The 26577-nt window shown below is 33.4% G+C and overlaps 1 protein-coding gene across 1 annotated transcript; it reads right to left on the bottom strand.

The window, feature by feature from the left end:
• Positions 1-301: 301 nt before the first annotated feature.
• LOC132746166 (muskelin-like) lies at positions 302-26573 on the bottom strand. Its single transcript, XM_060735243.1, has 20 exons — positions 26486-26573; positions 16728-16797; positions 15453-15595; positions 14615-14703; positions 14119-14228; positions 13202-13394; positions 12645-12719; positions 11403-11471; positions 10977-11089; positions 10294-10407; positions 9409-9566; positions 8117-8258; positions 6836-6848; positions 5855-5922; positions 5244-5320; positions 4692-4803; positions 4307-4384; positions 3580-3744; positions 2723-2795; positions 302-1656 (listed from the first exon to the last, which is right to left on the bottom strand). Exons 1-20 carry the CDS (start codon positions 26557-26559, stop codon positions 1529-1531), a joined length of 2064 nt encoding a protein of 687 aa, XP_060591226.1. The 5' UTR covers positions 26560-26573; the 3' UTR covers positions 302-1528.
• Between the last annotated feature and the right edge of the window lie 4 nt (positions 26574-26577).

Here is a 26577-nt window from a genome sequence, read left to right as displayed (position 1 = left end):
GAAAAAAAATAACATTAAGATAAGAAATTGGATGTATCACATGAAGACAGAATAATTCAACAAAAGTAATCAAGTTTTGGCAAATGCATATATAGAGGATATTCAAGTTTTTTCTACAAATACATGATTTATTTTCATCGAGTGGTAAGAAAATAAATATTTCATGAGTGGCGGTAGCCACGAGTGAAATATGGTAATTTTCATGCCACAAGATGAAAATAAATCATGTATTCTTAGAAAAAACTTGAATTTTCTGTTTATTATATACATTTTTCTCTTTTTTGCTATAAAATTTGCAAGATTTTTTTTTAAATTTTGTGTACTGGCAGAATTTAAAAGAAAGTAGTCCGGCAAGACACCAGTGAAAATACGGAAAATATGTTTCACTGCAGTGAAAAATAAATTTTTACAGTGAAAATACGGAAAATGAAAATACGCATTTTATTTAATCAATATTTCTCAATATTTCATTTTTAAGTATATAATAAAAATTAATATTATCTGAAAAAGTGTCATTAATAAAACATTTCTGTAGTTAAAGGAAAACCATATGGTAAAACCGTAATGATTTATCCTTGGGATTTCTCCTATATGTATATCTAAGACAATACCACAAAAGGCTTTATGACAACCACTTCAGTGTAGGTTTCATTCCAATCATACAATTGGTTGTGGAGTTAAAGCATATGCAAGATTGTACCATACTGATGAACAGACATACAGACTGTAACATCACTACATATTCAATGTATTGTACTTCCCAACCACAAGGGTAATATCTTAGCGGTAGTTGTCTAAATCATGATCACATTAAAGCTTGTTCTGACCTATAAATTAATCTTGGTATAAAAATAATATGATAAAAATCTCAACACTTAGTACATTTCTGATAATTTCTTGTGAAAAAAAATGCATTCTTATAAATTCCTTCTGATAGCTTCTAATAAAAGCAAAAGAAAAAATCACAATTAAAATAAGTTATCATTATGTCAGAAGGTGCCCTGCCTTCTCAGATATTTTTGTCCAGTGTCAAAATTTAAGAAAACACTTTTTCATTTTCATGTGTTCATCAAATAAGGCATTTAAAACTTCACTTTTTAAAAAAATGCCCATTATTCACAAATAATACTTTTCACAATTCATTACCTCACAATCCAAATCATCAATGTTTCAAATAATTTGTTTCAAAGTTATCGAAAAACGTCACTATTCTCAACTGTCACGAGTAAATATATATTTCATCAAATCCTTTTATTTCCAGATTGTATTCATTATGCAGTGATAAAAATTTAAATACAATTCATGCCTCAATTATTAAAATCTTCAAATTTCCTAGATCATCCGAATAATCCACTTTATAAGTTAATTAATCTGTCAATCATCTTCGTATTCTGAACAGTTCACAAATTTCATCACCAATATCCACCACCGTTCACCAATTTCTGAACAGAAAGTCTTGTGTGTTACAAGAAACAGCAAGAGATAGCCCCCAATATGGGGTGAATTCTCCAAACTGCCTCCAATGTCATCAACACAGTGGTATTAAATCGACAAGGTTACCTTTGGGTTGAGTCATGTTTTCAGGGAAGAATTCTACGAGTAAATCAAACAATTCTGTCCTTTTATGGTAAGATTCTGATGTATTTGATTCACTGACTGTAAAATATAACAACTAATTAGCAACATCAATCATCATATGTTATCTTTGTTTCTCCAACATTTTAATGAGGGGGAGCTGTTCTTGTTTATTTTTGTTGTATTTTTAGCTCTTATATAATATTTATTTTCTTTCTTTCTTTATGAGGGGGGGGGGGGGGAAGGGGGGGGTGAAATATATAATGTCCATTTTTAGACAGGTTTTAATTGAAAGAGTTTAAAATTAAAATGCTTTTAATTTTTAGGTCTTCTTCACACAATAAAAATGACTATTCATGAAAAATGAAGTGAGCAAACTATCTGAAATTTTGCACACAAGTCATTGTCATAGACCTACATTAAATGTTATTAAAATCTTAATGAATATTTATTTCCAATCCGACCATATCAGAAAAACCTAAGTGAAGAATTTAAATTTTGCGCATCTTTTAGCTATGTTTAGCTCCAAATGTGTCAAAATTGACCTACCTTTATGAAATCCTAGCTAAACACCATTTTCTGGTATGTTAGCTTATAAAGTTTATGTTATATTTCTACGTTTTATTATTAACATTTGAAGTGGAAAGACATGATGTGTTAAAAATTTGTCAATGTTCCTTTACTGCCTATCTCAAATTATACAAAAAATTAAATTGTTTAAATTAAAACAGTTGAAGTGGCACCTGCAATAATAAATTAATATTTTCTGCATAATCTTGTGTATTAACAAATATATATTTCAGCATGGAATTATTTGTACAATGATATTAAATCATGTTTTTTAAAAACAAATAGAGGATATTTGTTTAGTTCAGTGTGAGATCGGAATATATTTCACCGAGTGAGCACCAAAAGGTATATTTCACGAATGGCGCAGCCATTTAGGTGAATTCCCCAGAGCTATGTACAGGAAGTACGAAAAACAGTGTTTAGCTAGGTTTCTGAATTCATGAATTGCATAAAAAGTAATAAATTTGATTAACTGAGTCAAGAAACAGTACAAATCATTTGTTTTGAATATGTGGGGAAAAAATTATTGATGAAACATTGGCAGTATAGGAGTATATATCATCAGTATGAAACTTACAAGAACTTTGGCTATCATACATTTCTTCATCCTCTAAACCACTCGAAAACAATGTGGAAGCAAGCAAATGAAACTGAAATTTAAAACATTTTTAAACAATAACAAAACATCTACTAGGAAGCTATAGATGAAATGTAGAAAAACAAATAAACAATCTTTTTCATATAAATTTCATATTCAAAAGGAAAACTAATTCTGTCTTTTTTATTGAAATCTAACATTATGTTTTTGATATTTTTGCTTAATGTATACTTTTGCTCCATATTACTTAGTGAGAAACATGCTGAAGTTAAGCAATTAGATCATATATGATTTGATAGAAAGCTATTTCAAGCTTTTCTTTTTTCATTAAAATAAATACTAATTCCAAAGTCCAAAGATGTCATTTTGTCAGAGACAATTATTACATATTACTAAGTACATGTCATATATAACTGGCATTTTAATTTTTCTTAGTTTCTAAATTATAATCAAAATAATGTATACTTAAGTATTGGATATAAAATTCTGTTTCTTTTAAATTATTTAATGATATGCCCACCTCTTCCAAGGGACACAATCTTGAATAAATTTTTTGTCGATAAAAATAGTTATCATCAATGTTTGAGTTATCTTTCCTTTATGGAATAAGAAAATTTTGTCTTGAGTTTCAATGTTCTCTTCAATATTATAGAGGTTATATGGTGATTTTCCAATGTTACTGGTAAAAGAGGACCCTAGTGTCCCTTTGTGAAATATATCAGGTACAAGCAGGCACCTAAGCTGAACAACAACCTTCCATAAGCTATGATAAACAAGACAAACAGAGATGATGTAAAAAACAAGACAAACAGAGATGATGTAAAAAACATAAAAACCTCTTGTGTTTCAGCCTCACTATTATGGTCTATCACAGCGGCTAGATCTCGCTGTAAATATAACATGGCCTTCTGCTGGTCCTGGCTTGATAATTCTTGAAATCTGTATTTCCTCATTAAATATTTACATCGCCGCAATAAGTTTACAGGAGATGGCCGGCATAACTATAAAATCAAAATAAAAAAATTAGATTGGATAAAAAAATTTAACAGCCAGACAAACACTGGAACTAAAGATTACAATAATTTATATAATTCAAAATATGAGAAACTAGAAATGTTCCCATAGGACACAGATGCCCCTACATTCCTTTTTTTGGGCCAATCTACTGACAAAATGTTAGATAGGCGGCTAAATCTTTATGCCCCAACTCAACCAAAAGTAACCCTAAATATCTTTACTAGAATTAGAATAACTTTAATACCTGCTAATTCACATAAACTAAAAAAAAATATTAGACTGATCACATCTTCATCAACTTCAAATGTAAATACCATTCTTTTTTGAAAATTGGTCTCAAGAAAAGTTTCAACTGTACAAATATTTCAAAATATCTTCAAAAAGAATGTATTAATATCACTCTAAATCTATTTAACACCTAACACAATTAGTAAATTCAACCCTAAACTGTTAATAAAATTGCAGAAATAATATTTCTAGTATTCCAAAGAAGGATATTCAATAGTGTTTAAAAAGCAGTTGTAATCACAACAACATATATAATACCTGTAAGCACCAAAAATCATCTAATCTCATTTTAGGTAGACTTTCCTTTCCTGGATTGCCCCCAAATAAATAATGCACCTTAAAACAATAAATATTATTCAAAATACAATTATTCACTTTGAAACATCTATTATGAAAGGTTTTATAGTGATACATATCTCTAAGGTTTCATGATGCAAAAGAATTTTCTAAGGACCTAAAATAACCTTATGTTTTCACAACTAAGAGCTATATGTCCTACATGTGAGTATGTCAATAATGCACAATACATTGGAATTAATACAATAGCGAACCTACATGTATCTGTCAATTTGTTTGTTATAATTATGATTCTCTGTGATGAAGCAAATTTTAAGAATATTTTCTTCAGATGGTCAATATTTACCTTTCTGACATGATCATATACAAGTTGATGGGCAAACCTTGGAACAGGTTCTACATGCTGCATCTTAGTCCAGTACTGCTGTCCAGTATTCTCATTCTTATATATACACGACCTGAAATAGTCACACAAGTTATCTTATATAATTATATAACCAAACATTAATGTAGAAAACATACTATCATTTTGATTCAAGGCCCATTATGCCCCAGAAATGCTTTAATTTTTGGTTTTCAGTTTTTGTTTAAAAACCATGCAGTCTGACCAGGCTCTATACTAGTGACTTGTCTACTTAAAATTTCAATCCTGCTATCCCCAAAATTGATAATGGACATCTTAAGAAATGGAAACTAGACAAGTCCATTTAAGACATTTAGCAGGTTTAGTTAGTTTCTGCAGACTTGCTGGAAGGATTTGTCCAAAATGAAACTTTGGCCCCTTACAGGACTTTCACTCTTACTGCTGTATAACAAGTACATGTACTTCAATTACACTTCAATTATTTTACTACAGAATCTGTGAAACAAAATATATTTAGAAACATGTAAAACTTACCATTTACATTTATTTATATCATACACCCAAAATGAATTTTTCACATTATCTCTTTTATCTTTGTCTTTACTTAGACCCTGAAATAAAAAGTTGTGAAATATATGCAATATGTTACAAATAATACTAAATATGATTTAAAGCTCTCATATAAAATGAAGACCAAACTCTTCATTAGTATACAAGAAATGTTAAGTACAAATGAGAGCCAATTTGTTGCTGATTGTCTATACAAACTGGGTTAAATGGGCAGTGACAACGTGACTATTTTGCCCTAGTCACCAAAAAAATGTGATCCCTGCAAAATTATACTTGAAAACTGTTGGTTTAACTGGTTTTCAGGCCAATTTCAACAAAATTGTTATCATATCTTAAGGGTCAATCTACCTTACCAATTTTCCTGGACAATTTCTCCACAAGTGACAGACTACTAATCCCACAAGATTTCTGATTTAGTTGTGACAAGATTTCTGATTTAGTTGTGAGAGACAAATGACCATTAAACTAAATGTCTGAGGACATAAATTGTCACAAAGATGTTTGCAAATGCTCAAGAATGAAACAAACGACCTCTCATTGAGGGGACAATGTCAGAATGTACAAAGATAACTTACAGATAGTACATGTATCTCATCTGTGTCAGGATCTAGTGTTGCTCTTTGTGTAAATCCAGCTGCAGGAACTGTAAAACAATATTTTTATAGAAGTGGTCAACAATATAATGGCCTATTGTTTTAAAACCAAATTAAAGAAAACAAATTATGAAAACTTTTACTTAATTTAATCTTTTATATTTAGTTCTTTGTCAAAAATAAAACAACATAAGCCTATTTAAACTCTTGTGAAGCAATGAATACCCCAAAACAAACAATTCTTCTACAGCAACTGTAGTTCTATGTCAATGAAAATATAAATTTTCATCATGGAGACATAAATTACATTTTTAACTTTAAAATCATGGTAACCTTTTGATTCTATCCTTAGCATTGTACAGCAAAATTTAAAGCAATAAATAGTAAAATATACTATTTCATTAATTTCTGGATCAAACTACATGTGTTTTTCCTTTTTTAATTTAAGAATAACAGAAATTTCAATTATTCAACATACACAAATTTCTAGTGACAATTTTTCAATACCAATCCACCAATTTTCTTAAATCAGCTTATTAATGTAGATTAATTGATGCGAATAACAAAATTTTTTCCCTGATTTTTTGCTAGATCTTTGAGGAAATTTCTTATATTTGATAGCCGGATTACGGGCTTACCCTTTTACCCCTGACACTTTCTTTTGGTTTCCGTCGGAAGATAACCCTCAACCCATTTACTAATACCCCCAAAATCGAAACTTTAAAAAATTTTCCTTTGCCTTTGCCCCAGCAAAGATTAAAAAAGCACGTTTTTTTTCTGAAATATATACAAAATAAACTAGAATGGTGTCCCACACATGCACACTCGTTAAACCAGTCTACCAGACACAAGGGGAAGAAAGATGTTATCCCAGTCCAAATTTTAGAATCTCAGGGGTAAAAGGTAAATAAATTTTAATAAAAAGGTGAATAATTAGATAGGAAGGTTCCATAAATTGAACACCTGTCAGATTATACTGTAACGATATAACACATTAAATTCTAACATGCATTAGTTCCAGTTGTTCATGCCAGTATTTGTGACCTATCTCTTCTAACTGTTTAATCTTTAGGGGCCCTGGGCCACTTGGTCTGAATGACAACCTTGGGAAAATAATAACTTGACCAAAATAACTGTTAAAAAGTTGTGTAGATAAATTTAATTAATGAAACAATTAATATACTAAATATATAGAGAGAGCAAACTTTTTTAAAACTAAAAAAATTGGCTGTTCTTACTTGTAAATAAAATCCATAAAATGTTCATAAATAAGTCCTAATACCACTGTAAAGATATATATTGCCCTTGTATGCCCTCTGTGTAGTTACCGAATCGCATTTCCAAAAAAAACATTAAAAACTAGCAACACTTTTTTTACTGTAAAACAGTTACCGACCGATAATCATTTTAAATATTAAGTACAGTAGTTGTATAATTTGTTTGTTTGTTTTATTGGATTAAATTTACGGTAGTAGAAATGAGTATCTGTGTGGGAAAGGGATTATGAGAAGAATTGCGGTAAGTAGATAACATGGACAATTTAAGCTATAGGGGAATGGATAAACTCAAGAATATGCGTAATTACAGGAGCATGGGTAACATGTTGCTTTTGGTACTAGTTTTGACTGGATGACTAAATTTTAAAATAACCCAGCAGACAGTTTTGTTTTCTTATAAGTCTGGCACAGATTTTAGATGCGCCCATGGCCCTTTGCTGCCGATTTTCCTGCGCCATTCTCATTTTTTTAGCGCCAATGGCGCAAAATCGCGTCCTCGGCAGATCTCTGTACAAATATTGGAAATTTTGTGTGTGGGTTAGTTGCCTGTATATTTTACAACAATAATCACCTAATTATGCCTATCCAAGTGTAAAAGTGAGTGTTAGGTAAAAGTCGAAATAACTTCACATTTTGTCATAGTTGTTTTCAATTTAATACTTAGTATTTCTTCACATGTTTATTTCATAACCAATGTGACTCATGAAAAAATCTAAAAATAGCTTTCAGATTGTATGTTCGATTTTCAAAACAGTGGGGCAGTCTTTTTAAGGCAGTTCATATATTTTATCTTAAACATGTTCGTGTCAATTATTGGTCAATAACCATTATAACAGTCAATCTTTTGAAATATATAGTCAACTCTGCTCAGCTTGACATCCAAAAAAAATGAGCATAATGTAACTTTAAAGTTTTTATCATAATTCAACTTAAATAATATGTTTAAAACTAAACTAAGTCAACTTACAGGATGAAACAACATAGAGTGACCTATTCTGGACCTCAATTCTGCACAGTCATCTCGTAATTTAGTCCACGTGTTTGTTGGTATATGGTATGAAAATAATCCACTGAACTGTGGAGTAACATTTCTCTCCCCTTCTGTTGTACTGAAATTATCAACATTTTCATTTCATTCTTTCTGCAAGTTTTCATGATACAAAATTTAATTGAGATATTATTTATATTCTATGTACATTATTTCATGGAATTTCAGGCTAGCTTATTCCATATTAGTATAATTTTTACCATAAAACAGGCTTTTCCAGATAACAAACCAATAATTACAAATTTATCTCCTAAAGATCAATTTCTTGAATACAAACTAAAACCTGTGAGTGACACCTGAAAACTACTTGTTATAGTGTATAATCTGTATGACTTCAAAGATATTAAGTACTAAGGCATAAAAAATCTGAAACCATCAGTCTGTCAATTTTTTTCTTTTTAATATTAAACACAATTCTAACACGACCCGCATTTTTCCCTATTGAACATAGAAGAACCGAAAGTATGTGTTATTATGCAATAAAATCAGTGTTGACATTCTATATTTAGACATGTGACATAATCATTATTTACATTTCACGTAACCACTAAAAATGCGATGCGTTGAAATAAGTATGGAAACAAATCAGGCGGAATTTAGCTTAATATCAGGTATGGTAGCATGTATTTGTTAATGTCGTGTTAGAATCGAACTAATATATCCAAATCATTGATTTTATCGCTTGATATAATTCCGTGCATCCGAACTCCAAACAGTGATTTTATTGAGCGATAAAATCACAGTTTGGGATATATTATTTCTTAATCAATATATCAAATTTTCAAACCAGTTGAAGCTTACTTCGTCATTTACCAAGAAAATAAATGGAGGTTAGATATCCTATAACAAAACTAATTTTTAGACAAGATTTTTTCACATAACTCAATTTCACATATTCCAATTGAATAGAACTTATTGTGAAATTTCCTGAATTTTAAAAATATGACCTTTAAAAGTTCCATGTTACTTAGTAGTTGGGGTAATTTTTCAATACCTCAAAATGAGCCTCTTGCATAGAGGTAATACAGTATGTAATGTCTATGCGCTAACTTTAACAATGACAGCGCCATGAACAACTTTTCCACAGACACACAGAGCAAAAAACAGAACATCAAGATTCATCAATCAATCAATCAATCAATCAATCAATCACAGGTGGTGGCTAAAAATACCTCAAATCAAAAGATTTTTTATATGCATATGCAACTTACCAGGTTAAAACTCTACCACCAAATACATAAAGTGTTTGTTCTTTTATATCTATAACCATTTGATGATCAAAGATAAGCTTAGGCCCTCCCATTGCAGATGTGTCTTCTGTAATTAACATCCACTTATTGTTTTCTATATCATACATGTAAAAATCACTCTGAAAACAAAACATACATGTACCTAGTGATCTTTTGATTTCACACAAAGATGTGTACAAGTGGTCCAAAATTCAAATTATATATATTATGTATTTCATGCTTTTTTCACTGAGATTTTTGTTTATTTCAGAATTCACAAAGACATTGATTATTGTAGTTATTTTTACAGCTATACAAATATCACAAAAATACCTATGTATGATATAATAATAATGTAATTTCTAAGCACTAATGATAATCACATAAGTGTAAAATTGTTTTTATATGCTTAATGAAAATATAAAGATGAATAAAAAAAGAGATAATTACATGCATTTTAACCTGTTATCCATTGTTTCCATCCTTATCCTGATGGAAGTACAAGTTTTTGTTTGTTTGATTTTATGGTGCACAGACATAATTTAGGTCATACAACAGCAAAACAGAAAAGATGATTTTGGTATACCTCATGTGTTACAAACTTAAAGAAACACAAGGGGTCAAAACCACCTCATCTGCTGCAGCTAAGAGATGTATAGACTCAAGTAATTGGAATCCATTTAGTCGCCTCTTCAGATCACACAGGGATAAATGGTGGCTGCAATTCTGATGCCTCAACCCTCAGAATAGCAGCCACTGTTTATCACTGAGTGATTGTTTCAAACCCAAAGAAGTGAGGAGTAAGTTATGCAAAGTCAACAACTTTGACATTCAGCAACAAAATATAGAGTATTTAACAATTTTTACCTTTAAATTGTCCTCTGTTCTCATTGAAGAGTCTAGATATCTACCAAGAGTAAAAATTTGTTTTCTTTCATAATCAAGGCACATTTTATGACACGATCTAGCAGAGGGTCCACCCTGAAAAACAAAATACAAAACATAAACTTCAACTTTGCATTTGACTGGTACATAGAGTTATTTGTAGTCTGATAGGAATAAGGTCTTTTTGGTAAACCATGTACAAAAGCATTGCCTGTGTAGAACCATCATCCTTTGGTAAACTGGCTTGTTGTTATCCTCATATGAAATCATTCAAAATCCCTAGCAAGTTCTGACAAAACAGCTACAGCACGAACTTATCTGTAAAACAGGCTGGCAAAATGTAAGGTGAACTTTGATTTCAGCACTTAAAAGTGTTGAAAATCGAGTACCCCTCAATCTGGTGCTAGGGGATGTGAGGAATGTTGCACTTTTTCATTATTTTTCATGTACAGACTTAATCAAACCAAGTCCGCAATTTTCATTTAATTTTATTGTGATTAATGCATCCGAGGGATTACTCTTTCTCCAGATTTTCATATTTGTTCATGACTAGAACAATGTCAAACACAGTAAGTCTTGATCTTTCTCAAATTGGATTAAAACTTTTCCATTACTGATGGTGTATATTTTATCAAATACAATTTCACCTTATATAACAAACTTACCTCCTCGGCTGCATTCCGAGACAAACACGTCCATTGTCTGTTTGGAGAATTATAGCACCATAAATCAGCCAGGTCCTGGTTGCCGTCCCAGCCACCATATAAATATAAACTCTCTGAAATATACACAATGTCTATGTTACACAATGCCAAATCTAAACAAACACAAACTGATATATTTTTTCTATCTAAAAATATGTCAATTACATGTATCTCTCTGTTATTTTTTCCCCACTACAAACATGCACATTTGGAATATTATTTGTTTTGATGATTGTTATTAACCTGAGAGTTATAGATTACCTTGAAATAAACTAATAAATGAAATCACTAAATGAAAACAGTCAATATTAAAATAAATGAAATATGTCTTGGTACTTATGTGTTGCTCACATTATTTATTCTTCATTAAATTTTAAAATGCCGTACCTGTGTGAATGTCAAGGGCCATCTGATGTCCACCTCTCATACCTGGACGACAATCTGTACTCTCTGACCCTAAGGATGTACAATGCAATATTATTATCAAAATTAAAACTCTTAAAGCAGCATGCCTCTAGATTCATGCCAATTTCCATGAAAATTTTGAAAATACATTTAAAAGTAAAATATTGTGAAGTGAACAAAGAAAGTAATTTACACATTGCAAACCATGTAAACTACCAAAAGAGGTCTAAATATTTATATAAATACCTCTTACTGTGTTAGAAACGCAGAAGAATTATAGTGATTGATACTGCAAAATACAGTAGAACTTCTATGAGTCAAACTTCGATTAGTCGATTTTTCTCGATTTGTCGAAGTAAAATGAAAAACCTGATTTTTTGCCCGATATATTCCTTTCAAAAACATTATTATGAGTCGAAATTTTAAGTGTCAAATTTTTCGATGTGTCGAAGTTTTTTTGTGGTTCGTATAGAATAAATCGAATACAATTTACCACAAATAAGTCAAAGTCCTACTATTTTTGTCATCTTCGGTCTCGAGACATTTTTTCACACCTTATCTGGCCACAAAGACGATTACCGATCAACTTGTGTGACAGGTGTTAATACACAGTCGTGTGTTCAAACAGACTTTGTATGCATTTAAATGTGTGATAAAATGCTTTGTTACCATTCAAATTGCCGTAGTGGTATTTGAAAGTAAACAGTAAGAACTACTTTCATTTGAGAACTTCAGTGATCCGGTGTCGCTTGATAATCTAACGCGAAATATTTACTGTAAGGTTATTTAGTTATCGCCCTTTCCTATTGTTATGCCTTTTGTAACTTCTTTGTATGCTACAACGGGTTGACATTTTGTCATGATATTGAGAACAATCCATGAGTCAAAGTCCCGATGTGTTGAAGTTTTTATGTAAGTCCTTTCAACTTGGACTTACCGAAGTTCTACTGTAGGTCATTACTTGCACATAACATGTAAATAATTAATTAAGTATTGAATCTTTTTTTTTCTTTTCTTAAGATCTTCATACATTTTTCTAAAAATTGAATTTCTTGAAATATTTTGGCACATCTGGTGTGCAGCTTTAAATTCACTTGATTATCAAAGTGTACCATGATAATAGGAAGACAAGCAAATTTGGGCCTAAATTGAAAATGAAATATAATCAGAAATCAGATAAAAACGCTTTGAATGTTACATTCCCAAAATAGGAAATCTTCATACCTGAACTTACAGGTTCAATTGCTGTCCATTTTGGTTTGTAATCCTGGTCACTTATGTACTGCTCAAACAAACCCTCTGAAGTAATAAACATGAGGTTAAAGTTGAGCATAGAAAACATAAACATATCACTTCTTGTATTACAATATTCTTTCAGGTTCATTTGATACATTACCACTTGTTTACCTTTAAAGGGAAAATATCAGCTTGGAACACAGCCAGTCCATCACACTGAGCATTCTACCCACAATCGATACTGTTTCCTGATCATTTTGACACATTTATATTGAATTGTTAAAATCACAATGAATGTTTCTATTTCTTAAAGCAAGACATCATTACACAAATTTAGCAGGGATATGTAACAAGAGGGCCATGATGGCCCTGAAATCGCTCACCTGTTCCATGACAAGGAACAAGTAATATTGTAAACTATAAGCACAAGCAGATATAAAATCTAAATCTTAAACTGATATCACAAAGTTCATAAAAATGTTTATGATTATGAAACAAGCAACATTTGCAAGTTTGCATATTCAAATTATTTCTACAAAAATTACCTTCACATGCTTTAGTTATGAGATCTTCACAGGCATCGTAATTTCCCTGTGTAACCAGTAGACCATGAAGCTCAGTTAGGATTGGGTGTTCTAGATCTACCCGTGTCTTCTTCTGTAACGCCTCATATGCCTCAACATACTGTCGCTGACGAAAATGTTTCAGGCATAATCTAATTGCTTCTTTCTCTCTATACTATACAAAATTAAAACAAAATCAAAATTTTCCTCACTTAATTTTTAATGTGAGATAAACTTTTTAAAAAAACGACAAATTTGAAATTCATCAAAATAAAATTCTAGACAAGATGTGTTTATAAAACAAAAAGCTCTGACATATACAAAACCAGTTTATCTTAAAATAAAACAAAGTTAAGCTTAAATTGCCAAACTTCCGAAATTCGACACTGAAGGTCAAATTCATAAGCATTATAAGTATTATATATCTAAATGATGTTATTATCCAAAAGTATCCTTTGTCAAAGTATGTAGCTCTAGCCTACACAAAAGATGATCTTATGCCCATGTTAAAGATGTCTTTACTCGAGACAGACGGACAAACAATGAAACAGAACAAAAATCAATATGCCCTCTGACATAAATTATTATGTATGTTCCCGCATAAAAGTGCACACGATGCAAGAAATATATTTTTATAAAGATTTTTTTTTGACAGGTTATATGGCCCTATATAAGCAGCTTGAGTTATATTGCAAATAATCATTTATATATAACCAGAAATATTTATAAAGTATTTATAATACAATACTTCTTTTTAGAGCAAAAAAGTGAGATATCTTTATAAATTCACAGCAGTTGTGTCTATAAAACTATATAAATGCCATGATTAGTCAATGAAAAATGACATTAAAATGTGCAGTATTATAAAATAAAAACAATATTTATCAAATGATACCTACTGTATTGTACCAGTTCATACAAGGTTTAACAACATCTGGATCATCTATACCATTCAGTTGAACATGCCATATGCTAAAATTAAAACTTGGACCCCAAGTCTGAAGTGGCACTGCAAGAAAAGTTATATCCCCTTGATATGGGAAATCATAGTCACATGTAATGTTACTTCTCTATGATAAAAAAACAAACAAAAAAACATTTGCACTGCTTAGTTTTTAACATGAATCTATTAGGCACTAATGGTTTTAAACAAATATGTAGAAAAATCATTTCTTTAATGTATGATTCTATAAAAAATATCAGAATCATATGCAAACATGATAATTATGCTTAAAACACTTATGTATATAAATTACCTGAAATAAAGACAAGTGCTGTAAGATTGTTGAAAAACAGAATACTGAAAGAAAAGAAAGCAAACCTTATCCAAAATTAACTAATTTCCTGATTGTATACTTATTCAAAATAACAAAATACTGGGATTGAAATATTTACCTATTTTTATATATCTACATGGAAAATGATTACTGTCTATTTCATTCTTCAGGGGAAATGTTTCTGGTATATGGTCATTCTTCAATCCACTGAAATCAAAATAAAGTCATAAACAATTATATTGCACTCTCTCTCTCTCTCTCTCTCTCTCTCCATCAGCAAATTAAAAAATATCTTCTAACACAACACAATTTGATAACATACTTTCTGCAAGCAGTGTCTATTCTAGGAGGGGGAATGGGGGGATTCACTCATATTTTTGAGAATTCCCGTTTTTTCAGAGGAATGGGGAAAAATTTTACACATAGAAAGAAGGATAAAGATCAACAAATGTAATAAATTTTCACTTTTCGATAAAAATCCCCCCTGTTTTTCAAATCCTAGAAGAGACACTGTGCAAGTATAATTCACAACAAGGCTGGTACTGTCACAAAATATTACAGATGCCTAGTCTCTTGATAGTAATTTTACATTAAAATCCCTCAATGCATGATGACTACATGATCAATACTTACAACTTCATTTTTTTTTTATTGACCTTGGACTTTTGCATAATACATCAATTAATGCTCACTAATGGCGTTACACTATAGACGCATCAATAAAAAAGTGACACTTTTTAACTGTAAACCATTCCTATTTTAGATATGTGATAAAAAGAATATTAAAGTCATGAATATTCAACTAAATAAACAATATTATGTGAGCCTCTGGTGATCATTATATGATTTTACTCAGCTTGTTCAATAAATTTAGTATTTAAATCTACACTCATTTAATATCTCTTATGTAACTAACCCACAACACTGATCTAAAATGAAGCTGACAACACACTCACCTCTCTAATAATTCTATCATATGATCGTCACTTAGGCCACCATACACTTTAAACTTTTTCAGGTTACATACATGGGTCTTTTCGTATTTCCCAAATGTTATTGAATCTACAATTGCTGCCTGTTCCAGCTTCAGTAACAGAAACTAAGGAAAATAAAATTCAAAAATCAATCTAGATTTATTTCGTCCAATGAACATGGCTTTTTTCCTTTTTTTTTCCTTTTTTTTTTTGGACATAATTATATATACCATTACCAATCCAATGTAACATTAGCAAGTGTCCCTGAATTATATGTAAACTGTCCTTCCACAGGCTACTTTTTGATAAATAAATGCCAAACTTTGCACACAAGTCAGTGGTGGAATGAACAAAAATTTATAGCACTAAAACAACAAAATTATATCTAATGTCACCAAAGGAAAAACATTTGACTCAAACATTATAATCACAAGTCTCAATAGTCTGTATATTTAATGTGGTTATTAAGAGTGTAACGGTTTACCGGTATACCAATATATTACAATATGAAAAAATTAATTTTGTACCGCGGTACAATTTTTGGAAAACCAGTATTTTATAAAAATCATAATTTTCAATTAATTGCCTCCTAATTTCGTATGAAATCTTTAATTGGCGCCATTTTATTGGCGCCAATGCAAGATAAAAATATCTGACAACAAGTACACTTATAAGTCAATAAGCGGCCGCATAATTTACATAAGCTGCCCAGATGTGAAATGTCACGCGCGACTAGTTTTGTTTATCGAATTGTGTGACACTTTACTTTCTATTTAGTCCTTACAATTTAATTAAGTTTCTACTTAGAATATATACATATTATAATAATAATATATAATGTTAATCCATCTTTACATCAAAACATATACACGACAATACATATTGCAATATATTGCAATAGCAGCAATACGCTTCTGCAAAATGGCAATATATTGCAAAACGGTTTTTGTCGTATTGTTACACCCCTAGTGGTTATAAATGTAAATCAATGTATAATATAAATGAGCCGCGTCACGACAAAACCAACATAATGGGTTTGCCACCAGCATGGATCCAGACCAGCCTGCGCATCCGCTCAGTCTGATCAGGATCCATGCTGTTCGCTTTTAAACCTTTTAACAAGTAGAGAAACTGATAGCGAACAGCATGGATCCTGATCAGACTGCGCGGATGCGCAGGCTGGTCTGGATTCATGCTGGTGGCAATTTATGCAATATGTTGGTTTTGTTGTGACGTGGCTCATATTATAATACTAACCTGTGGAGGATGATTAGAATCTGATGACCATCTGGAAGATTGATCAGCTGGTTTGTCAACATATATATTTCTAAAAATAGAATAATTTGCAGAATTAAATTTAAGAACAATAGTTACAACATAAATGGATGTTTTGTAACATACTGGTTAACCAGTATCTTTTATATTTCAATTGATAGTTCAGTGCAAATTTTTTGGGGCCCATTATTGGTGTGAAATTAAGTTGCACCTGTTCAATACACACAAAACGCAGCAGGTTGACATGTTGTTGAACATTGTCAAGTATGTAAACAAACAGGACACGTGGCCAAATTATTTGATTATTACAATATTTACAACTTTTTAACAACAAATTATAATACATATAACCTTTTCAAATGCATTTTTCCGCCATACAGTCATTCATGAGATAAATCTACCCATATCTCAAAGAAAAGCAGCAACTTAAGAAGAACCAACCATATAGCATGCATCCTGGTTCAGAAACGGAAACAATGGGGCAAACATAAAGCTAGGATTGGTTAGACAGGAAATTAAAGAAAGTGTTTCATAGTCTGCAGTCTTTACTTTATAGACAAGTTGACTGATGACATCACAAACACCTGCTTAAGGAATTAAGCAGATTTTATTTACCGGCAAAAGGAGCCAATATTTATAAATATGCATTATATAGCAGCAAAATTTTAAAATTCTAATAACTTTTTATTTGTGGGTCTGTTTTTAGAATCTTATATCACTTGAAAGCTCTTTATATTGATATTTTTTAAATATACACAGATTTTCAGTTTGGATTTAAAAAAAAGATGCTGTTTTAACTGCTGTTTCAATAGATTTCTAGCAACAAGAATAACCTTTTACCAAGAAAAAAGGAAAAAGTTTTGAAAAATTATTTTTTAATGTGAAAAATATGAGTTTACAGACCTTTCTAATGTTTTTTTTCTAAGCTGTTTTATGAAAAATAAGTTTGTAATTAAATTTATACATATAAAATTACAATATTTTGCATTTTATCAGCCACCATATTTTTTGCCAACCATTTACAAATTACCTGTATTTCGTTACTATTTACAGATTTAATATGGGGAAAGTGTTGGCCTGTCCAGTTTAAGGAAAACAAATAAAGAACCTATTAAAATTAAAAAAAGATATAGATTTTTATACCTATCTGTGAAATTTTCAGTGTCATTTCTAGTTGGGCACTGCCATTTTTATGTAACTCTATGATAATAGGTGGGGTATTACGATAAAGGAGCAACCTCAATGACGTTACATTTTGTCTTATTAATAATATCCAGGGTTTGTATCGATTTATTCAGGGAATATACATAAACACATACAATAGTATCACATATATCAACTTGCATATATATTAAAACACACAAAAATGATTATAAAGTTAATTAATTAGTATGTTTTATGTTACCCTAGGATTGCCCATTAAGATAACAGCTTATTTCCAATTGGGTCCATTTACTGTAAAATTATCACACAAACTTACATAATTTTGATAATAAAAACGGAAGCGGTGCATGAAATAGTAAATGACACCTTTAAAACAGAAAAATGAACGATATTTTTTAACAGACTTCCTGATCATTGGCTTTGCCTTAATTCAATTTGAACAATAACATGAAATTTGTCTACTAGTAGCAGTGAGTATAAGTGCTGAATCTTGATGCCTGATGGGGGCTCAGAAATCTATCCTATCTGTCTATCTTCTATTAATGTCAAACCCCTCGCAGGGACGTAGACATGACTTTAGATTAGTCACTTCAGAGAAAGTTATGAGATACAAGGGAATCCGAGAACCAGTCTCTAGCTCTTATTGAAAAGACCCCTTGGTTATTTTACATGTCCAGTGTATAGCACTGATACATGCGAGGATTACCGTGATTTCTTACCAGTACACCTCTAGATAGGTGGGAAACACTGAAAGTGTCTCTAAAATCCCAAGGGTGTTACCCAGGATAGAATCCGGGACCTCAGGAGTGACAGTCAATGGTCTAACCAACTGAGCTATCCTACACGGAAGTGGCTAGCTGTACGGGCCGTCACGTACTGCTAGCCAGGACACACTGTATTGTCGAAAAATGCATATGTTGTTTTATGTCTTTAAGCAAGGATTTTAACAAAGAAACAGCGATTGTGTTCGTTTGTTTCCTTTTTAGATATGAATCGCCATGTTGGCTACAGTAAAGAAAGTATCAATATCGATCTTTGTCATCTACATACTACAAGAAAAAATGAGTGTTAAGTTGCAGTTGATTAACATCAATTGAAATACAGTTGACTCTCGGTTACTCGAAATCCAAGGGACTGGGCATTTTACTTCGAGAGAAACGGAATTCGAGTAACGTGGAACTGCCGCAATTACGTTGACAGTCGTACATGTATATATACATGTGCCTGATTAAATGTGCAAAGAAGTAGGTTTGTTATTGTTGTTAGCGGCAATGCTGCAATATTTAACCGTTGAAATGACGGTAAATTACTTACAACTACAAATCATAATGAACAAAAATATATCATTCAAAATTTTAATACAGTATATAAATAGTGAAACATAAACATACAATTATATTTGATTTAATTGATCATCGGACGAAAAACGAAAGTAGCAACTATCGTGAACCGGAAGTACAAATAAATGTATGCAAAATGACGGAACATTAATTATACAAATGTCAGTTACGTTGATAACACACATCAATACCTTGGCTGTTATTTGACTAACACCCGTCATACTGGCACGAGTCACCTTTCTTAAGAAATGTAATTAAATTATAATTTAGTTATCTAACTGTTAAAACCAATTAAGTGCTGATACGGATTAAAGCCACTTATACGATGTGTTAATAATACATGATGACCAATTAAAAAAAATATATGAAACGTGTAAATCACGAGTGACAACATCTCACCTTGATGTCGCCGACCTTTGATCAGTCGTCTGTTTTCACACTTCGACTAATTGAAATGAAAATATGTTGGACTTTAATTGACGGGACCAAATTTTCTTTTCGACTAAACAGGAGTCTCGGTAAGTCAAAATTTGACCTAAGCGGAGTTAAAATACAAAGATAAAGAAGGAAATTTGACGGGACTTTAGAAATTCTTCGACTAACGCGGAATTTTGAGTAAAGCGATTTTGACTTATTGAGAGTCAACTGTAGTTTACATGATAATTATAATATTAACAATCTTTTTTTAGCTCACCTGTCACAAAGTGACAGGGTGAGCTTTTGTGATCGCTTTTCATCCGGCGTCCGTAAACTTTTACTTTAAATGACATCTCCTCATAAACCGCTGAGCCAATTTCATCCAAACTTCACAGGAATGTTCCTTTGGTGGTCACCTTTAAAAATTGTTCAAAGAATTTAATTCCATGCAGAACTCTGGTTGCCATGGCAACCAATAGAAAAAACTTAAAATATCTTCTTTTAAAAAACCCAAAGAGGTAGAGCTTAGATATTTGGCATGAAACATCTTCTAGTGAGTGTCTATCAAGTTTGTTCAAATAAAAGCCCTGGGGTCAAAATTGGCCCCGCCCCAGGGGGTCATTGATTTTCCCTATATGCATATAGTAAAAACTTAAAAAATCTTCTTTTAAAGAACCCAAAGAGCTAGAGCTAAGATATTAAGCATGAAACATCTTCTAGTGTGTGTCTATCAAGTTTGTTCAAATAAAAGCCCTGGGGTCAAAATTGGCCCCGCCCCAGGGGGTCATTGATTTTCCCTATATGCATATAGTAAAAACTTAAAAAATCTTCTTTTAAAGAACCCAAAGAGCTAGAGCTAAGATATTAAGCATGAAACATCTTCTAATGGGTGTCTACCAAGTTTGTTCAAATAAAAGCCCTGGGGTCAAAATTGTACCCGCCCCTGGGGGTCATTGATTTTCCCTATATGCATATAGTAAAAACTTATAAAATCTTCTTTTAAAGAACCCAAAGAGCTAGAGCTAAGATATTTAGCATGAAACATCTTCTAATGAGTGTCTATCAAGTTTGTTCAAATAAAATCCCTGGGGTCAAAATTGGCCCCGCCCCAGGGGGTCATTGATTTTCCCTATATGCATATAGTAAAAACTAAAAAAATAATAAAATCTCCTTATAAAGAACCTGAACGATGTTCTAATGGGTGTCTACCAAACTTGTTTAAATAAGAGCCCTGGGGTCAAAATTGGCCCGCCCCGGGGGTCATTGATTTTATTTATGTGTATAGCAAAAACTTACAAAATCTTCTTTGAAAAAACCCAAATAGCTAGAGTTTAGATATTAAGCATGAAACATCTTCCAGTTAGTGTCTTCAAAGTTTGTTCAAATAAAAGCCTTAGGGTCAAAATTGGCCCTTCCCCGGGGGACATTAATTTTCCTTATATGTGTATAGCAAAAACTTAAAAATCCTCTTTGAATAAAAAACAAACAGCTAGAGTTTAGATATTAAACATGAAAAATCTTCTAGTGAATGTCTTCAAAGTTTGTTCAAATAAAAGCCCTGGGGTCAAAACTGTACCCGCCTTAGGGGTTTCATTGATTTTAACTATATATATGTGTATAGTTAAAACTTAAAAATCTTTTTTTTTAAAACTCAACGTGTTAGACCTTAGATGTTTAGCATGAAACATCTACAAATGGGTGTCTACCAAGTTTGTTAAAAAAAAAAACCCTGAAGTTTAAACTGGCCCCACTCTGGGGGCCTATATACAGGTGAGCGACTTCAGGGCCATCATGGCCCTCTTGTTTTCTTTTTTTTCAATAAGTTTAATACTCAATACCTTTAAAATGAAAAACACCACCGAAAATATATTATTGTTGGGCTCTAATAATTGCGTTAATTGTACTGACAGTAAAAGTTTGTCCACCAATATAACAAGAAAGGATATTTGAGATACTTGGCATTTATTTTGATATTAAGATCATCTGATACCCAGCTCAATCCAGGGCCACCTTCATCCCCAAGACACATCGATGACTTCCCATGCGGTGTCTGCAAGGACCAATGTGACTGGACCAATGTGACTGGAACCAAAACTCCATACGATGTGACGACTGTGAGACATGGTTCCACACCACCTGCATTGGATTAAATGATGAGGTATTTTCTCCCATATACTAAATCTGATAGCCTGCCATTCACATGCTTCTCATGTGGGGTACCTGTTTTCTCAACAAGTCTATTTGAGTCAATATCTTTAGACACTATACCATCAGACCATCTCGCCAGCTTAAATTCGATAAACAGTAGTGATATCTCGCACCCAGATAGCATCTCCTCATGTAACATATCTGACCTATCAGGTATTAGTAGTTCAACATCAAGCTCAAAAAGTGCTCAAGCACCAATACCATCATGCTCAAGTCCTAAAGCCAGAAATAAGCAAAAGCTTCGTACCAACAACATCCGTCTAGCCAGTCTGAACATACAGAGCATAACCAGTTCAAAGAAAAGGGCCAGCTTCTGGAACCTTCTTGATTCGATAAACTGCAGACTTCCCGAAATACGTCGGTCCGACGGACATGTCCGATAAATTTTGATCAGGTCCGACGATTTTTTATTCCGGATCGGTCCGAATGTCCGGCTTTTATCCAAGCAGCATGTATACAAAATGGCGTCGCTAAAGCTGCCAAACCTGGGAAAAACGAAAATCTTCGTCAGAGGAGCGCGCAGAACAGCAATAAAAGGATGAAAAGGATAGACCTGAGACAAAATTTAATGAAAAATGGAAGGAGGACCATGAATCATTGGTGTATAACAGGGAGGAGATGAAAATGCACTGTACGGAATGTGCCGATTTTTACGGCGAAAAAATTAAAAACAAAAAGTGTCTTAGAAATACAAACACAAGTTTTTCTTTGATTTTGATCAATTTTATTTGGTCTGAAAGATTTCGTTTCGGTCCGACAGATTTTCATGGTTTGTCAGACCGAATGTCTGACAGTTTTTTTTAACTTTTGGGAAGTCTGAAACTGTGATATCCTTTGCGGATGCGAAACATGGCTCAAGCCTGACATCCATGATGCCGAAATTCTTCCCCCAAATAGCAATTTTAACATCCATCGTAAAGACAGACGTGATGGGTATGGAGGTAGCATAATCCTAATCAAAAATACCATCAAACATGAAAGAATTGAAGTAGACTCCATATGTGACATTGTCTTTGTTAAGATAGAATGTGCTAACAATGAAATCACTTATTATAGGGTCAGCATATAGACCAACAAACAACAATGAATCTTATGCCCACAACCTTTTGGACACCATATCAAAAGTTTGTAAAATGTGTACAAAAAATCTGCTATTTGGATCACTGGAGACTTCAACCTGCCTGATATAAATTGGACCAATAACACCATACAAAGTCATCAATACAAAAAGTCAATCAATGAAGCCTTTCTGCATATGGAACCGGACCTTGGCTTAACCCAGATGATAGATTTCCACACCAGGGGCAACAACATCCTTGACTTGTTCTTCTCCAACCGACCAGATCTTGTCAACCAATGCTCCCCCATGCCCGGCATCAGCGACCACCATGCAGTCTTTATCGACATGAACATGTGTGCCCCCCGCCTGAAACCACCTAAACACACTCTACTCATGTGGGGTAAGGCCAACATTGATAATATGAAAAAGAAATGCAGCAATCTCTCTGACACCATCCTCAACCTAACTGACACAAACATTGAAGATTGCTGGACACTTTTTAAGCACGGATGCACACTTTATAGTTGCAGAGGAGGGTGCCAGCAAGACAGACATCACAAAGATACAACCAAACCCTGGGTTACCAGAGACATCAGACGTATCACACGGCAGAAGAAACGCTGGTTCAAGCGTGCAAGGCTGATCTAACACCCAACATGACTGGGGACAGATACATAACTATCAAGCGCCAAGCCCAGCTGACATGTAGGCGTGCACATGACCACCATGTTGCCTCAATGCCGAGTGAGGACCATGAAAACCCCAAAGTCTTCTGGCAGTATATCAAATCAAGGAAAAAAGAAAACTTTGGAGTAGCACCTTTGAAGAAAGACGGATAACCTTCAGTGGAAGCAAACAGAAAGCTGACATACTTAATGATCAGTTTCACCTCTGTCTTCACTAAGGAAGATGACTCAGACCCGCCACAACTTCCAAAACGCCATATCTCAGATATGAGCCACATTACTGTGACAGAGAAGGGTGTCCTCAAGCTTCTCCTTGGACTTAAACCACACAAAGCTGCAGGCCCAGATAAAGTTCCCACCATAGACCCTCAAAACTCTGGCTCTGGTGCCAAGGAACTTGCCCCAGGCATGACCAGAATCTACCAGCTTTCTCTAGACAGTGGTACACTCCCAGCTGACTGGAAACAGCTGATGTCTCCCCAATCTTTCAAGAAAGGAAACAGATCTACACCATCCAACTACAGACCTATCTCTCTCACATCAATCTTCTTGTAAGATCCTGGAACATATCATCTTTAGCAACATCATGGCTCATTTCTACAACAACAACATACTGTCTGACTCCCAGCATGGCTTCCGACGCCGTCGCTCCTGTGAATCACAGCTACTCACCACTGTGAAACACCTTGTCAAAGGACTGACAAAAATGAACAAATAGATGGACTATCCTGCTCGATTTTCAGCAAAAGCATTCGACAAGGTCTCACACACACGACTGCTGATGAAACTAGACAATTATGGGGTCAGAGGCAACACATTTTAAAATGGGTGGTGTTCGAGGTTCCTTTTTTGGCAGAACTCGCAGGCGCGTTGGTCCTGGGAAAGGGGCCACACCTTTCCCACCATCCCCTTTCAACATTTCCAGAGTGCCCCAGGGCAGCGTCTTAGGTCCTCTGTCTTTCCTTGCTTTCATCAAACGACCTACCCTCTAGGGGTTATAAAAGTCCAGGAAACTGGCAATTGTTGTGCTTTGAGACTGTCTCCTCGAAGGACGATCAAAGCGAGAGCCAGGAGGATGCCCGTGTGCCCTACAAGGATGACCTTGACAGTCTCCAATCTGGGAAATTAATGGCAAAATGGGGTTTCCCAATGCTGCCCAAATATTTTTTGAGGTGGGAGGAGTCATCCCAATTACCAAACCAAGAGGGGAACCCCATTATCTTCCCATTACACAATACACTAGACAACCCTCAACGTAACCAACCAGGCCAAGTTATCATGGAGTCACCATCACACCAGACCCATCTTGGGAAATGCCACATCGACAAATATAACGAAAAAAGCCAACTCAACCCTAGCTTTCCTGCGCCGAAACATCCGGTCAAGCCCACCAGATGCCAAAAAGCCAAAGCCCTACAACACCTACGTATGGCCAAGCGTTGAGTATGCCTCCTCTGTATGGTCACCTGCTGCTGGACAGCCACATCAACCAACTAGAGATGGTACAAAGAAGAGCAGCACGGTTTGTCAAGAACGACTACTCACGCCAGAGCAGTGTCACAGACATGGTAAATTCACTACACTGGACCACTCTACAGAAGAGAAGAGACATGGCAAGAGTCACCATGCTCTACAAGATCAAGCATGACCTTGTAGACGTCACACCAGATCCCCCACTACGTAATGCAAGAACATCAAGAGGCAACCAACAACAACTCAGCCAGCTCACTTGTAAGAAATCTGTGTACCAGAACAGCTTCTTTCTGGCCACCATCATCCTCAGATTCCTCTGGAATCGCCTACCCATACAAGTTGTTGAGAAACCAACCTTGGAGGGGTTCAAGTCGGCGCTGACAAAACACACAACCACCAACTAGACACATTGCCAGTTTTTACCAGATTTTAAAAAGATGTAAATAGACAATTTTTAACTGTAAAGAGGAAACCAATTGCTGCGCATGTACATAGTTTTAATTTCATCGCGATTATGCTCTATGAAGAGTGAGGCAATTATGCTCTATTCAAAAATAAAATTATAAATATAAACACACACCCCAAGACGCCAGGGTTCTAGTGAGAAATTGCATTGATTCTTTAAATTGACGAAAACAAGCTTTTTTATTGTTATACGGGGAAGTCAAAGTCCGGGCCCGCGAAGCGGGTCCGGGCTTTGGCTTACCCGGCTATAGACTACATGTGTATATTTAAAAGAAAATCAAATAAAAAACAATTAAAAAATATAGAATTCTATACCTATCAATGAAATTTTCAGTGTCAGTTCTAGTTGGGCGCCGCCATTTACAGTGTAACTCAATGATAATAGGCGGAGTATTCCGATAACAGAACAAATCTCAACTTTTCGGATCAATTTATAATAATTGTCGAGTCTTCCGAGTGAAAACAGAAGTGGTGCATGTAATACCAAATGACACCTTTAAAACAGAAAGAATGAAAGGAATTTTTTTAACAACTTCCCCGTTCATAGGCTTTGCCTAATTTCATATTATTATTATTTATTCCATGTGCTTAATTAACAAATAAATTATTTAATAATTCATCTAGAACTGTCATACAAATAAAAATAACAAATCATAAGACGTTATATATGAAGATAATGTATGCAAACGACTGTCAAATAACTATCAGGTAAAGCACTTGGTCTCCTTGACACGTTTCAAAGCCAATTGCTGCTTGTTTAATCCATTCATCAAAAATACAACGATTTCTTGAAAATCCTACAAATTATTCAAAAAATTATCATCGTGAAAACGCATGACATTTCAAATTTGCAGATACAAATCGGGAAATAAATGTTCATTGCCGTTAGAGTTTTTTTACATATTTGTTTTATTAATGTTTACTCACTCTGGAATATAGTTATAAGAGTAACTAGACCATTTATGAATATTGAATTTTAACGTCGCTATTTTGAACGCCATTTTTAAATCCAATGAATG

Source organism: Ruditapes philippinarum, unplaced genomic scaffold, assembly GCF_026571515.1.
Source record: "Ruditapes philippinarum isolate M1 unplaced genomic scaffold, ASM2657151v2 ctg2946_1_1_1_1, whole genome shotgun sequence".
Lineage (NCBI taxonomy): Eukaryota > Metazoa > Mollusca > Bivalvia > Venerida > Veneridae > Ruditapes > Ruditapes philippinarum.
Note: the sequence above shows the minus strand (reverse complement) of the source record. Positions and strands in the feature narration are given on the sequence as shown.